The 16,763-nt window shown below is 38.3% G+C and overlaps 1 protein-coding gene across 1 annotated transcript in view; it reads left to right on the forward strand.

Moving 5' to 3' along the window:
- MEI4 (meiotic double-stranded break formation protein 4) overlaps positions 1 to 16,554 on the forward strand; it is a 141,863-nt gene extending 125,309 nt beyond the window's left edge. Inside the window, exon 5 of the mRNA XM_008178124.3 lies at positions 14,766 to 16,554. Within this exon, the coding sequence (XP_008176346.1) occupies positions 14,766 to 15,017 (252 nt within the window). The 3' untranslated portion in view covers positions 15,018 to 16,554. The remainder of the gene's footprint in view (positions 1 to 14,765) is intronic.
- Positions 16,555 to 16,763: the final 209 nt, after the last annotated feature.

The raw sequence follows: 16,763 nt of genomic DNA on the forward strand, positions 1-16,763 counted from the left end.
ACTGTTTTTTCTATTTCTTGACAGAAGATCATTGTACAACATTTTTGGCAGTAAAACTCAGAATTTAAACTGTGGTTCTAAATTGCCATATTGTGAAATTGAATGGCTAGGAGCTATTTGTCAGAGCTCTGTAGTCTAAAGAGAAGAAGCTACCCAGTGGTGAAACTTGCAGGTCACAAAGAAAATAAAGATGAAAAAGAGACTGTTGATGAATATGGAAATAGATGAAGAAAATGTAATTTATTAAAACATTTCTTTTTTAAACAGTATGTCATTTCTGACCATTATATACTGCTAGCATCAACTACTGTAATCATGATTATTTTGATCTTGGACTGTCATGTCATCGTCAACACTTTCTTCAAAGTGTGACATTTCTTTGCCTTCATAAAACTTATTTTGGGTTTCTTCACTTTGTAGCACTAACACTGCACAACAATTTCTCAGAAGTCCTCAGGACTTACGTTCATTTTGACTTGTTTTTAATGAGTTTAGCTTAAAGTGCTGTAATATGTCAGGTCTTCTTAAACACATTTTTTAAAAAGAGATTAATTTATCCCAATGGTAGTTTCTAAATAAAATAAACTCATCATTGCAATTTTTAGCAGTAAAGAAAAGGAGCCAAAGTTGGACAGACTAATTTATTTAGGATGAAGCATTGCTGATAAGTCACCAGTGAAGAACAGACATATTGACTATTATTAAAAGTGGATTGATGATCTGAATTTAGTCAACTATCTAAACACATGGAAATGTCATGCTGTTTTCATTAACTCCTGCTGATCTTTGTATCTGCTGTTTGTACAGACTGCATTTCATGCTGCTTCTGGCAAATTTATCTAAGTCATGGCTGAGCACCCTTTAACACTGCTCTGGGCAATTTTTATTTAGCCTCTGGCTTTTGTGTGACTGGGCAGTCACTGATGCTGCTCCAGGAAATTTTTATCTAGTCTTTGGCTTGTGCCTGGTTGAGCAGATTTTGATGCTCTCTTGGGTAATCTTTGAACAGAAGTCTTATGAGAGCAGCTCTTGCTGATTTTGTTTCACTGAATATTTGGAAATATATTTCCTATTATTAATGGGCCTCTTGTAGGTCCTTATGTTTTGAATCTAACATTTTCAATGTTTTTCTCAACTTGCTTTGATTTTTCACCAATTAAACTTTTCAAGCCTGACTCCCTGTTATTAAATCATTTAATTATTTAAATTTATGAGATAAGATTGAAAAATGATTTACTTGTGGAAAAAAATAATCTAGTGACCAGCACTGATCATTAGCTACTCCTCATTCACATATTTCTATCACCAGGTCCAAAATGTTGATTGTGAACTAAATTTTTAGGTTTAAATAAGTAAAATATTTATTTATACATATATACTACCATAGCCCGTGGGGCTCCAGTCATAAACTAGGACCCCATTGTGCTAAGTACTGTACAAACAAAAATATGGTCCCTGCCCCAAAAGGCTTACAATCTAATTGTAAGACAAAAGTCAACTGATAGATATAGACAGGCAGAGAAGTACAAGTAAACAATGAAACAATATTTGTTTCAGGGATGCTAGAACAATTTTATAGTGGGGGTGCTGAGAACCATTGAACCAAACTGTAATCTCTCTATATAATGGAAACCACTTCAAGCCAGGAGGGGCGGCAGCACCCCTAGTTCCAGCACCTATGATTCATCCGCATCAGAGGCAGTCCTCTCTTCTCCCATCTTACAAAGGATTTATCTAGAACAGCAAGCTGTGTTGTTCAATAATTTGAAAACAAGGTAAATTAATTAGCTGTAGATTGTATATAAATCCTTCCTGCTTCCCTCCTAGCTAAGTCTGCTATTTTACCTGCACCTTCTGAAAAAAATAGTGTTTGCAGTCCCTGGCTGATCATATCTTTCCTCTTCCCCATACTGCCTTTAGAGGAAAATAGTGTTATGCCACAATAAACAGTTAAAGATTCTAGACAGTAACTGCACTCAATGAGTTAATAATTGTGTGGGTTAAAGCAATTCTTTTCCACACACCTGGACCTTTCTAAGGTTCTTTTGTATGCAGAGCAGTGCACAAAAAGTAAGCAAATGCCCAGGTACAACTTTCCAGGATACATAGTCTTAATGAGCAGCCTTGTCCTTGAGGTTTCCCAGGTGCAAAGTGGAAGGGTTTAGGGAGGAAAAGAGGCATGAGGTAAGCAATGAGACAGGTTCCGGACACTGCTTCTGGGACAGGACAGAGATACCTTAGCTAAAGTTTCCGCAAGAGGGAGTCTCCTGTGTGCCATTTGTTATCATCCTTATTCACAGAAACAGGACGTGTAAACATTTTGTAAATAAACAAATTACACTAAGAAAATTCCTGACTCAGTGTCACCGATTTTGGCTCTAAATGGGAAACTTACGTACAAGGTCCCAAATTCTGCTGTCATCATTAAAAGGGCAACAATAGGAAAATGAGGCAGCTTCCAAGAAAGGACAACGAAGAGAGACAGACAAAAGGGGACCTACTCACACAAAGACAGTTCTGCAATCATATAAGGAACATTTGGTATACTGTTGCTAGATGTTCCCTGAAAGTAAATGGTGATACTGGCAAGCTTTGTCTGACACAATTCTTGTTCCAGACTATCAGAATTCCTTTCTGTGCCACTGTGGTTCTGCATGGATTTCTGTTCTCCTGCAGCTGAAATAAGTTGCACTTCAGGAGTCTGTGAACATGACTATGAGAGCCCATAAAACCCCTGAAAATAACCTAAAATAGCATTGTGTACATAGTCTTGACATTTTCATCTCAGATCCTTACTGGATTAGAAGTCGGTGCCATAAGTTACTGTGAATTTCCCTTTTCCAGTATTATAAAGGTCAAGTTTCTAGCCCTATAGGAGCCCAAGATATCACTTTTTGTAGTCATAATATTTTAATGTATGGAAAGAGCTATGCTAGGACTCAGTCTTGCGCATTCTGGTTTCTGCTGGAATATTTTTTGAGGAAAATGAAAGACTCATCTAACAGATAAACATACACATTTCAAAAGATTCTTTGCTTGAAGTTGCTCAGTGAGTCAGAGTATTGGAATGAGTCCCAGGAAAATGAATCAATGGGCTGAGATGGCCAAAGGTGCATGATCAATCTATTGCATGAATCTGCACTGTTTCACATGAATATCACATCTACGCATGCCTGTGTGTGTGTGTGTATGTATGTATATTACATGTGCATTCTGTATTTGTGTGTGTGTAATGTTGTTTCCCCTTTTGACCCAAGGGACTAATTATGCAAAACTCTATGGGTTGTTCCCACTAGGAGGATAAACTGATGATAGAGCCAGGTATTTTCTTTGACATAGTCTTGTTTATTTACAAAGATTATACATAAAGTCCTATTTCCCTGAACACAGCAAGAGTCAAACAGCAGGATACAGTTCATGTGCTTGCTCTTCCCGATGTGCCTTTCCCATCAGCGCCCTGTACCCCAAAAGCTTTCCCTCGGGGCCACATTGTCAACACTTCTGTTACTGTCTGCGTGGCTGTCTGGCCAATTCTGTCTCCCTTCTGTCACAAACACCCAGACAAAAACAGTTCCAACAATCAAAGCACTAGCCCCTGTATTTGAAACCCCTTGGGCCACCTGGTTCAGCTTCTACTCAAGCTTTTCCATATGTATGTTTTGGGTGCTGCTGCTTTAGTTTCAGCCACTGCTTTACGGTTAGCCTGAATGAATGGTGACAGTTATGCCCAATCCATAACAACAAAGATAGGACCCAATCTACAGTTATATATAATGAAAAACATTTACAGGGATGTTGTAATTACCCATACCAAGAATTACACAGGGATAACCTTTGTGCTACAGGAGGGCCAGGGAGCAGTGGGAGAGGGGAAGTATATAAGCACTAGGCTAATTAAGGCGTGGTTCCCTGTAGATTAGGGAGGGTTGCTACAGGTTAATTGGAGCACCTGTAGTCAATTAAGGCCCTATTAGCAACCTAATAAAACCCTCTGCTTCAGGCAGTCAGAGGAGAAGGAGGAAGGAAAGAGGACTGGAGCTTGGAGGTGTGCTGTGAGATGTTGAAGATCAGAAAACTGGAGTAAGGGAGACCCTGTCCCAACAGGGGAGGGAGACCGCCTCCCTCAGTGTTTAAGTGCTGAAGGTACCCCACCCAAGGGGGAAGAGGGTAAGAAAAGGGGTTGAGAGGGGCTGGGGCTCAGAGTGCTCCAAGAGCAGGGGCAAGCGCCCCGCACCAAGAAAAGCGCAGGACCCACCATACTATGTCAGCCATCTTATCACACCTTACAATTATGGTGCAATAACCTTACAGTTATGACTAAGATATTTTAGTGTGTGTAGTCTCCGGTTAGATGAAGCTGAGATTAGGTTTTTTTTTCCTTATTTTTGTTCTTATGGTTTCAGTACAAGACCGAGATAAGGTAGTTTAGTGTCTTAACTGTGTATTTCCATACCTTAATACGTTTGCATTTTGTTTAAGTAAAATTAGATTAGTTTCAGGTCAGAGGAAGCTAAGCAGTGAGAAGGTGAGACACAAAGTATGGTCAGGAATGAAAAAGTGGTTGGAAGCCAGGAAACAAAGAATTAAGAAGTCAATTTTTATTGTGGTGAAAGGTTAACAGCAAGATGGCATCCACTATTTAATATATTTATTAAAGACCTAGAAAAGGAGGTGAGCAGTGAGGTGGCAAAGTTTGCAGATGATACAAATTTATTAAGACTAGTGAAGACCAAGAAGGATTGTGAGGAACTTCAGAGGGATTTAAACAATCACAGAAAAAGGGCAACTGATACCCTATTTAGTTCAGTTTTGATAATTTAAAAGAAATACACATTGCAGAGAAAAAATAATCTTTTTGTGCATCTTACATGTTTCTAAATTAACCATGGGGCTCATTGAAGGGACCTGAGCAACATTGTGTACAGCTCAGTGAAGACCTCAGCTCCATATGCAGCAGGAGCAGCAGTGGGAAAAAAAGCAAATGAGATGTTAGGCTGCATAAGGAATGGGATGGAGAATAATATTGAAAATATACCATTATGCAAATCATGATGTGGCCTCATCTGGAATTCGGTTGTGAAAAACGGGTCACCCCATCTCAAAAATATATTATGGAATTAGAGGTGTTCAAAGTGGACCATCATGAATTTGAAGCCTGAACAACTCTCCTAGAAAGAGAAATAGGAAATGACTGGGATTGTTTCCCTTAAAAAGGAGACCAAAAAAGGATGCAATAAAACTCTATAAAATAATGAATTGTATAGAGAAGGTAGATTAAGAGCTTCTATTCATTCTGTCTCCTAACACAAGACATGGGGATATTCACTGAAGTTAGAGTGGCAAAATCAAAATGTTAAAGGTAATACTTTTTCATACAGCATGTAGTTTGGCTGTTGGAGTCTTGTCACAGGATGTTATTGAGATTAAAACATGTAGCAAGATTTAAAAAGGGCTTGGATACTTCTATGGATATGATGAATATTCAGAGTTGTTAATAGCTAATCTCCTTTTGGAAAGGATATTAAACCTTATGCCTTAGGTTTTAAACCAATCTCTAATACATAGGGGTTAGGGTGAGACTCGCTGCTGGAGACAGATTATTCCATATCTGCATACTGCAGGGTTTTTTTTACATCTTCTGTCTGAAGCATCTGGCACTGGGCACTAGACTGATCCAGTGCAGTGCTTCCTATGAAGTTCCTGTGCCAAGTAATCTATCCAGGAGCAACAGAGGGTCCTGTGGCACCTTTGAGACTAACAGAAGTACTGGGAGCATAAGCTTTCGTGGGTAAGAACCTCACTTCTTGCATCTGAAGAAGTGAGGTTCTTACCCACGAAAGCTTATGCTCCCAGTACTTCTGTTAGTCTCAAAGGTGCCATAGGACCCTCTGTTGCTTTTTACAGATTCAGACTAACACGGCTACCCCTCTGATACTATCCAGGAGAACATTTGACACACATCCAGTCTGTTATACTACTGAATCATTACTTCCAATAGAATTGTTCCATGCAAATTTCTTGTAGAAAAAAGGTGTTGATTGTTACCTCTTAATATCTCAATGTCCCTATTTAAGAGTTACCTGTGCGGTTGAACTGACCCTGTCCATAGCCTATGTAGTCATTACATGAATACAGTGTTCCTGTGAATGTGCATCACCGATAATGAACAGGAGTCTGACAGAGATTTCCCTGCCTCTAGAGTACTGTTAAGTGATGCTTAGTAGAACTTATATCTGATGAAGTGGGCATTCACCCACGAAAGCTTATGCTCCAATACTTCTGTTAGTCTTAAAGGTGCCACAGGACCCTCAGTTGCGTAGTAGAACAGACTCTCATCTGTGGGCCTTTAAAGATACTTTTCCAGAACATTTTCATGTATTTATTTGTTTATGTCTTTGGAATCCACTCTATTGTATATAATGGCAGGTATCATGGGGAACATATCCACAGAGCTCTCCAAACATCGACACATGTTAGTGTACACGATTACCTGTGTGTGTACTTCTGGAACACGTGCTCAGTGTCCAAATATGCTCTGCTGGGCATAGTATATGCTGTGCACTGGCATATGCCTGCATCCATATTGCCCCTTTTCGATATGCGGTGTTAGTGCTAAAATTTCAGGAAGAGTATCCCAGAGTCCTGTGCATCACAGGAGACATTCTAGGAACTGCCTTGCTGCATGTTGATGGAACTGTATGCCGCCTTCACACATTTGATGACAGCAGCTCCTGCTCATCTCTCCTTTCTGCCAAACTGTATTAGAGACATGGAGCAATTCCATGAAGATGTGGTTCTGCTACTGCTCCCAGGATTAATGTTCATGCAGTGCAGTAGCAGATACTGGATGGAATCAGTCCAGAAATCTGTCAGATGGTAAAGTTGGCTGACCTAGAGGAGGAATGAAAATCCACTCAGGTCCCATGGAACAGATGTTTTGAATGCCGGGATTGCAACAGTACACCCATGGATGTGTGGTGGGACACATTATCTTAGAAACCTGAGATGGTGACCAATGGCTTGAGATTGAGGAAGCAGACTTTCATTGAGTTGCATGAGGAGCTTGCATCAACTTTCCAGTGCCAAACCATTTGATTTGGGAAACCCATAGCAGTGCACAAGCAGATGGCTATTACCCTTTGAAACCTGGCAACATCTGATAGCTACCGGTCAGTTGCCAACCAGTTTGTGGTTGGGAAGTCAGCTGTCAGAGTGGCAGTTGTACTGGTTGCCGGGCTATCAATACTATATTCTACCCACTGGTGGTTGACATTACCCACATCTGAAATTACAGCGGGATTTCAGAGGATGGGGTTTCCAAACTGTGGGGGGGGGCCATCAATGGAACACACATTCCTATACTTTGCCTACCAAAAGGGGCCTTTGAATATGTGAACAACTATTCACTAGTTCTCCAAGGCGTAGTGGACCTGAGTGGTTAGTTCATCGACATGAACGTTGGACACACGGGGAAAGATCCATGACGCCAGGTGCTCAGGAGCATTTCCATGGCACCAGATTTTTAATGCAGTTACACAGTCATGTGCTGTGGGTCTTGCTACCTCAACCCAAACCTCTGGGGAAGTATCCCATTGATCATAGTCAGAAAACAAGGTGCACATACAACTGAAGTGAACAGTAACTTTTATTTACATATGTGCATGAAAAACAGAGCTAGAACAGTTTGTAACAACAAATGAACCAAAAAAGGCCAAATTCCCCCCAAAATGGCAAGCATTGCTTTCTGTAGAGGTGCCTCCTCATTCTTCCCCTCACCCTTTCTCTGAGAAGGGAGGAACACCCGCGGAATATTGTGGGGGCAATAAATGGGGATATCTTCTGCATGGGGTTTGGGGGCTGAGCATAGGCTGGTCTGCAGCGACAGGATGAAACTCAGCATTCCTCTCCTCCAGGTAAAGGTGCAGAATCACATGCTCCTCTTCCTCCGGGTCTCTTGGGCTTCCTCTCGGGCATTGTTAGAGGTCTCTGCTGCCTCCTTGCCCTGCCACTCATCGGTATCCTGCCATATGATGCAGCTGATGGCGTTAAGGATGGGGTCATGAATCACTTCAGATTCAGAGACCAAGCACTGAACAGTACTTGTGTGTGCTTCAGAGGCTGCACTCAAACCATGATTACTTGTTCTGAAGCACAGTTTGCTACTACTTGTGATATGGTACCCGCTCTTTACCCCAATCCACACTTGTGATAAATGAAGTGGGGAGGTAGCTTCCTTTTATGGACAGCCAGCCAGTTAGCTATAAAGTCCCTCTTGGTAGCTGTTCTTTACTTGCTTTACCTGAAAAGGGTTAAAAAGTCCCCCCGGTAAAGAGAAAAAAAGTGGGCACCTGACCAAAGAGCCAATGGGAAGGCTAAAACTTTTTAAAATGGGGAAAGAAACTTTCCCTTTGTCTGTCTGTTCTCTGGGCTGGAGGGACAGAGCAGCCATGCTATATGCAACTTTAAGCCAGGTATGATCATAAATCATCAGATCATGCCTAGAACTACTTATCTGAACTCCAAATGTGTAAGTAGATTAGAATGTTTAGCTAGATGCGATCAGGTTTATTTGTTTATTTTTTAAGGCTTGTGGATTTCCTCTGCTAACCCCAGATGCTATTGTTGCTTGTAAGCTGAACCCCCAAGAAAGCTGTTTTGGGTGCTTAATTTTTGTAATTGTTTTTTTTTTTTTTTTTAAGATCTAGCAAAAAGCCTAAGTTCGAGATGTGTATTTTTCCTTTTTGTTTTAATAAAATTTAAAGGACAGGATTGGATTTTTGGTGTCCTAAGAGGTTTGTGCATGTTTGATTAGCTGATAACTACAGCTGATTTCCTTTGTTTTCTCTGGGGAGGGGGGGGGGAATGAAAGGGCTTGAGGGTACCCCACAGGGAGGAATTCCCAAGTGCTCCTTCCTGGGTTCAAAGAGGCATGTACATACCTACACCCCTTATGCATGCTAACTTTCACACAGAAGACTATCCTTCAGAAACATACTTCAGATGTGAACATCGGGAATTCTGGCACAAGAATGCACATGTGTCAATGTACAGTTGCAAGTGTAGACACCCTAAAGGTTTATGTCCCCTCCTTTTCCACCCAGTTACCCAAAACTTTGTACAATGTAGACTTGCTAAAAGATACTGTCCCAGGTAAATTTGTATCTTCTAGTACAATTTTGGAAATGGCTTATCTGTGAGCCCTCAAGCACTAGTAATTGGAGTGGGTGGGGGGAATACTTTTTTATCAGAATGAGTGAAGGTGTTTGCTTAGATGTGGAGAAAAATTTGGGGGAGGGAGGGAGAATTACTCAGGGATTCCAGGTCAAGAAGTTTAATTGAATGCAGGTGCTAGATTCATTTATACTGCATGTCAGGATTCTGGCTATTGGATGGAGTATAACTGTACATCAGTGAAATTCTAATTTAATATTTTAGGTATTTTGCCATGCTCTGTGACTTCATTTTATATTGGGTAACATTCTCATTTCCTCCTTCAGTGATCTCTTGCTTTTGTAGTATTTTAAAAAAGTGTTTGAAGTTGTATTTAACACTTTTTGATACACTGTATTTATTTCAAAGTGTCTTGTTGCATTTTAAATGTTCTCCTTTTGCTGTTTCTGAATTCTCGATAGTATTCTTTGTATGTTTTATGGCTATCATTTATCACAAAAAGGAATCTGTGGTTGGTGCTACAAAGGTTCCTATCAGCTGCCATACCAAGAAGACCACAATGTTCAGTCGTACCATGGTGGTAACTCTCCCTCTCCCATTTTGCTGTGGGAAGCAATGAGGGATGTTTGTCCAATTCATCAAGTTTTGAAAAAGCCAGTCAATAAGGTGAGAAATTTAAATTGGAAGAGGGTGATTACAATAAGAGGTATATTTTCTGGAAGGAGCCAAATTACATTTTTAATTATGGTTCCTGGATGGGAGCAGCAAGCAAGGTTAGGGCCATAAACCACTGTTTAATTACAGGAGAGCTCGTACTGCCATCAGTAGGAGTTTGTCACAAAGAACATGAAAAAACTGTTGTCCTCTCTTAGGTCACAATTTTCATAAAATAGCAAGCTAAAGTTATAAGATCCTAAATCCACATTTACGCACTTGCCCGGTTTTTCAAAAGTGGTGAGTGACCAACAGTTCTCATTGAAGTATTATTTCACACTATTTTATTGCTGTATGATCTGTGCCATAATGAAATTCAGTGCCGACATTTTTGGTGCTATAGCCCAAACAGTCAGAAACTAGAGGTTGAGATCTGCTTGTATGCATATGAACATGCAGTTTGCCAGAGATCCAAACCATTTTTTCAACCCTTACCAAACATATTTCTCAACTTTCTCATGTATAATGTTGATTTCCTACAAGCTATTGTTTTAGCTAGAAGGATTAGCTAGCTAGGAACTTTATTCATCTAACTATCATAATTATGGTCTTTTCAGTACTATCTTGTCCTGAAAAAAAGAATGGGTCCTGCTATTAAGCAGGACACTACCTTTTCATTTTCTCTTCTTGTTCCTTTTTGTTCCTGACAGCCTAATACGAAATGGAAAGGCAACTCCACATGCTGGTCATAAGAACGGATTAAAATTTTACTTTAATAAACCCAATGCCCAGAGGATTTTAGATACTGTAATATATAATGATGATAAGAAGGCCTTCAATGAATTCAAAACTGCGATTTGCATATAGAGATAATTGTATAACGTATACTGTTGACACGCTTGTAACAAATCACCACCTTGGTATATGACTTCATTCAACAAAAATTACTTCCCTCACTGTAGTAGTAATGGCAAAGAATTAGGAATTTTCGTTTAACGATATATGTTTTGATTATGAATTGTATCCCGCTCTCCACCCAAAGAAGCACTTTTATCTTTCTGCTTTTACTTTCTAGCAGTGTCATCCCAACTGGTGATTATCATTGTATAAGAGGGGAAATGTTTCTTTCTTGTAATTTTAGTTTCCCATAATAGAGACATCCACCAGTTTGGATTAAGAAACTGCATAAAAATAAACAATCAAAACCTTTGCTTTATTAATTAAACTAAATAGGAATTATTTTGCGGAAGCTTGATGGCTTGCATTGTGGAGGAGATGATCACAATGGTTCCTTCTGGCCTTAGACTTTACAAATCTGTAAAGAATCCTCATTTTATAGTTGTTAGCAGTTTTAATTGGTTAGGTTTGGGCAGGTTTCTGATTGTGTCATTAACGGTGATAGTTTACTAAACAAAATTGGACTGTTTCTCCTGAGGGTCTGTAGAGTGCAATAGGGAGAGACTACCCAGCTTACCTCTCTCCTTGGGTGGGCCAAAACTGGGATGATCTCCAGGTTGGTGGCTAACTCTTTTATGAGAAACCACAAGTTTTCTCTGTCACTCTTTTAGGTTGTGATCCTTCACTACTTGTCAATGGCAGTCTTGCAACTGACTGCAGAGTAGGAGCAGGATTGGATTCATAATCCTCAGAAACAGAATTCAATTATGATAAACTGCCTATAAATCTGTATATAATTATTCATTTGTATTTAATTAGTGATGCCCTCAGGTTAATATGCTTGCCAACATGATACAATAACAAATGTAATTGTACAATAAAATTGATATTTCCATTATAGCACTTTAAAATTGTAATATGTTTTGTAATGTAATACAAAATGCAATTACTAAAACATTACCATAGTATGTATATTATGGGCTGAGTTTTCAAAAGTGAAAATTGATTTGGAGTGACTTCATTTTTGTGTGCCCAACTTGATACAACTAAAAGGAGTCTGATTTTCAAAGAGCAGGTATGCCCAACATTTTCTGATAATTGGGTCCCTTTAAGCTGGACATTCAAAAATAGAGCCACCTAAGGTCATTAGTCACTCTTGAAAATTATACAAAATATCTCAACAATATCAGTGTTTTCTGCACTAGAATTTTAGTGCGTTTAGAAATGAACATATTTTTACAATATATTAAGGATGTTTTTGGAAACACCACCAGGATTAAAACATGAATGGAAACTATCAGACCACATGTGATGAATATAAATAGTAGGTACCTGTTCTCTTTTCCACAACAGAGGAAAAGAGTTGTAAATAATATTAGGAGTGAAGAAAACCTTACTGTGAGAGTGGTCCCTCAAGAGAGACAGCATTCTATGGTTATCGGTCACAAGATTTTATATACAGCACTTCATGTCTATATTGTCACTCTTTTATACAAGATTCTTGTATAAAATTCAAGGAAATGGTGTCTTGAAGAGACTTGTCTCCATATATATTTGTTCGGCCAATCGCAGCTCCCACTGGCCGCTTTTCACCGTTCCAGGCCAATGGGGGCTGTAGGAAGCAGCGGCCAGCACATCCCTTGGCCTGCGCCGCTTCCCGCAGCCCCCATTGGCCTGGAACGGCCAGTGGGAGCTGTGATCGGCCGAACTTGCGGATGCTGCAGGTAAACAAACTGTCCCGGCCTGCCAGCGGATTTCTCTGATGGGCTGTGTGCCAAAGGTTACCAATCCCTGACCTAGGTCATGCTAAAAAAAAAAAAAATCTATTTTAAAGGAGTTTTTGTAACAAAATGGAATGTGGTTCAATCTGTGAACCCCTCTACTGCAGTATTCTGTCTAGATGGTTACATGGGTTCCATCATCGTAGTATCTGAGTACCTCAAAAACATTAATGAATTTATCCTCAGAACACCCCTATGACAATGGGAAGTATTCTCTCCATTTTACCAATGGGGAACTGTAGCATTGAGATATTAAGGGTAGGATTTTCCAAAAGTCAGTGATTTTTTTGGAATACCAATCCAATTGAAAGCAGTAGTACTCGCTTAGATGTTTTTGAAAATTCCATCCTAAGTAACTTGGCTAAGGTCACACAGAAAATATTTGGAAAAAACTGGAGTTGAACCCAGACCTCCAATACCTTAACCACAAATTAATTTTTTCTTTGTTCATTATTCTGTAACATTTCTTTTCATTTGTGTGTGTGTGTGTGTGTGTCCCCACGTTTGTAATTATACAACCAATTAAATCTGTGTCCCCATTCCCATCACTAAATGAATGACTGGGATATCCCAAATCCACAGTAGGAAAACTCCATGAGTTCACACTTGTGGAGTTTCCAAGATATCAGCAAACAGAGGATGGAAAGGTTTTTCTCGCCTATCCTGCAGATGTCCCAGGGAGAGCTTTGGTGCCAGAAGAAAAACAGTGAACAGTATATTCAAAACATAGTCCTGACTATGCAACAGTTGTTCCAGGACAATAAGTGGGAGTTATGGTTGAGAATGTATTATCCTTTTATAACACTAATATAATGTTATATTAGAGTGGGGCGAGAGGGAGAAACTAAATGCAAGAAACTGAGGCAATTTGAACTTAAAGTTCCAACACAAACCTTGAATGTAACTCCATGTACCCACCTATCCTTGGTGCTTTGGGTTTATCTCGTATAGTTTCATATTCTGTGATGTTTCAGTCCTTTTATTTTCCCCTTTATACCCTTGGCTTTTAAATCTTGCCAGGTCTGAAGAAGCAGGTGTTGAGCTTCATAGATTCCAAGGCCAGGAAGCATTATTGAGATCATCTAGTATGATCTCCTTTATAACACCAGCCATAGAACTGCCCCAAAAATAATTCCTATAACATATCTCTTAGAAAAATATCAAATCTTAATTTAAAAAGTGTCAGTGATGGCGAATCCACCACAACCCTTGGTAAATTGTTCTAATGGTTAATTACACTTCCTGTTTAAAATGTATGCCTTATTTCCAAACTGAATGTTTCTACCTTCAACTTCCAGCCAAAAGATCATGTTATACTTTTCTCTCCTAAACTGAAGAGCCCATTATTAAATATTTGTTCCCCATGTAGGTACTTGTAGCCTGTAATAATGTCCCCCTTTAGTCTTTCTTTTGTTAAGCTATTTTAATTAAAGATGACACTACCACTGCATACTCCATGCAAAGTGTGTATGTAGATGTTGAATAATAAGTGAGAGAAAGTCAGAGGCTTTTGGAGGTGGATGGACAGTTGGTATAACAAATTTCAGGGTTCAGTCTGAGAGGAACCATTCCATTTAAGGCTATTTCTACTCCCAAGCTAGATTCTGAATAGTTTGGTGATCAGTGATATCAGATGCCAGCTAGAGGTCCAGGAGAATGAGTGTTAATGTCTCAATAGACAGCAAGAAATCATCCATCATAACAACTGGTGTTGTCTTTCTGTGCCCAATCTTGTAGCCTGAGAGAGATTCAGTAGCCTTCAAGACTGTTTTTTCCATGGGAAATATAATTGTGCATTATGATGTCTAATTCCTTGGTGTTAAATTACCTAATTTCTCATGTAAAAGTATAACAGTATGCTATTTGGTATTTGAGGGCTTAAGCAAAGATTTATTCAGTTTATAATGTATTTGTTTTAAAAAGCAGATCTGAAGGTACCACTGCATTGATTTTGATTGGCACATCCATGTATGATTATAGAATGTCATGGTCTTTCTATGGCTAAGTGGGAAAATAAGCTTTCTTAAACCATTTACTGTGGAAGCTGGTAAGCTTTGGATTTTAAAATGTATTTAATTGCTTGGAGGGTGGCATGTATAATGAAAAGGTTATTTTTTTGTGGGGAAATGTAAATAATTGTACAGTTATCCTCAATTATATCAAAATAAACATTGCTAAGAATTTTAACAACATTCTCTGGAGCATTGATGGACTGCAAAAGCATTTTCAGTTTATGCTTATGCACTTTTTCTTTATTTCTAGATTGAGGCCAAGTATAATGTTACCCAATATGAGAATATTTTTTCTCTCTGCATGATTTTGGAACAGCTTCTTCAGAAGGGGACAGGAGAAGGTAACATTTCAAGCTCTGACTATGATGGAGAAGAAAAAAACAAATTTCTGCAGAACCTTGATCAAATTATTCTCCATCTTGCTGATGAATTCCCATTGTTTTCGGTTTATATGTGGAGACTGGGTGCTCTTTTGAACTCATCTCAAATGCAAATTGTCTAAAACAGACAGGCTTCTTTTTAGCAGTATATTCATTATAGCTGTGGAAAACCAGAGCATGAAAATGGTCACTACTGAAAGACTTTCAATGATTATACTAAACAACAATATCTAAGATAATGTGGTTGTTTTTCCATTCTTCATATAGAAAAGAGTGATATCTTGAATGCCACTGTGTAGTAACTGTGCATAAATGTTGGCTTTTATTATGGAAACTCCTGTGTATTACATTGTCTACATGAATGGAAGTTGAGCAGCAAAGTCATTTTATGTGATATTTAGAATAAGTAAATAAAATGAACTTTTAGATTAAGTCCAAGACTTTAAAAAATTGAGTGCTCCAGTTAGGCTCATGAATCCATATTTAGGCACATAAATAAGTGGCATAACTTTCAAAAGCGCTGCTCAACCAGAAGTTTCTGTATATTTCAGTGGGAGCTATTGAATACTCAGCACTTTTGACAATCAGACCATTTATTTAGGTGCCTAAATATGGACTCACAAGGCTAACTGTAGGCATCCATGATTTTATTTTATTACAGTTTTAAATTTTGGCCAATATGTTAAGGTTAAATTGTATATAGCGAAGATTTCTATGCTGTGGTGGAAATACAGATATATATTCATATGCAGAAGCTTTGTTGTTTTCAGAAAAAATGAAATAAGTACAGCTATAACTTAGATAATTTTTTCACATTCTCCTAGGTCTATTGTAGTCTCCAACTTAACCAAAATATTTTGTTTTATGTCAGATATAACCAATGTTTAATTTGTCTATTTTTATCCTTTTCTCACTTTCAGCAAACATTGCATATACACTAATTGTACGTGCATAAACACTGAGCCAAATTCACTCTGAATTAACTCAGCTGTAGTTAACGGAGTTGCACCTGTATTAATTTAGCTCATTTTGTAATTGCTTGGACCTAAAAATCCTAAGTTAGACAGATAAAATCCCATTTAAATGTTCATACATTATATCTAATTTTTGGATTTTCATTTCTTTGTACAGGATTTACATAAATATTTACATACTTTAGTAGGAATCTTCTTAAACATAAAAACTTTAAAATTTGGGCCCAACAGTTATTACAGTGATCCAGAATTTTTGTTACATTTTAGCAATTACCCTCCAAATACATTACAATTTTCTCAGGGAGATCAAACAATATTAATATCCTTATGAGTTCTATTAGTGAGATTCGCTTATAAATTAAATATTTTAAATATTTCAACAGTTTCTTCCCATCACAAAGTTTGCTTCATATCGATTTTAATGTGTTTTTATTTGTTACTAAAATTCAGTGAAACACCTCTTCAGTAACATTGGAAAGATGTTTGTATTAAATGTGAATGCATATTATTTTAATGATCGAAACTGTATTTTCTAAATATTAATATATTTTTGCAATAATGTTGCAACAGAACAACACTCCTGTTATATAGGCATAACTGGGCCAATAAGGCAATTGTCTTGTGATTTCTGTTTTACCACTCTCTAGTATTATGTTCGAGTTATTAAACTTGGGTTTTAGTTATAGCATGGGGTACCATTTTTTCATGTTTTATATTAATTTCAACAAAAATCCATTTGATGTATAAAACAGATGAACACATCAGAATAGCCTGAATAGCCACATCAGAAAATCAGCTAATTCCAATAGTGACAAGTTACAGATATAAAATGTAGTAGATATCTACTTTAAGCTTGTCAACCACTCATCCACTAGCATGATTACTTTTTGAGGG

The sequence above is a fragment of the Chrysemys picta genome, chromosome 3, assembly GCF_011386835.1.
Source record: "Chrysemys picta bellii isolate R12L10 chromosome 3, ASM1138683v2, whole genome shotgun sequence".
In the NCBI taxonomy this organism is placed as follows: Eukaryota; Metazoa; Chordata; order Testudines; family Emydidae; genus Chrysemys; species Chrysemys picta.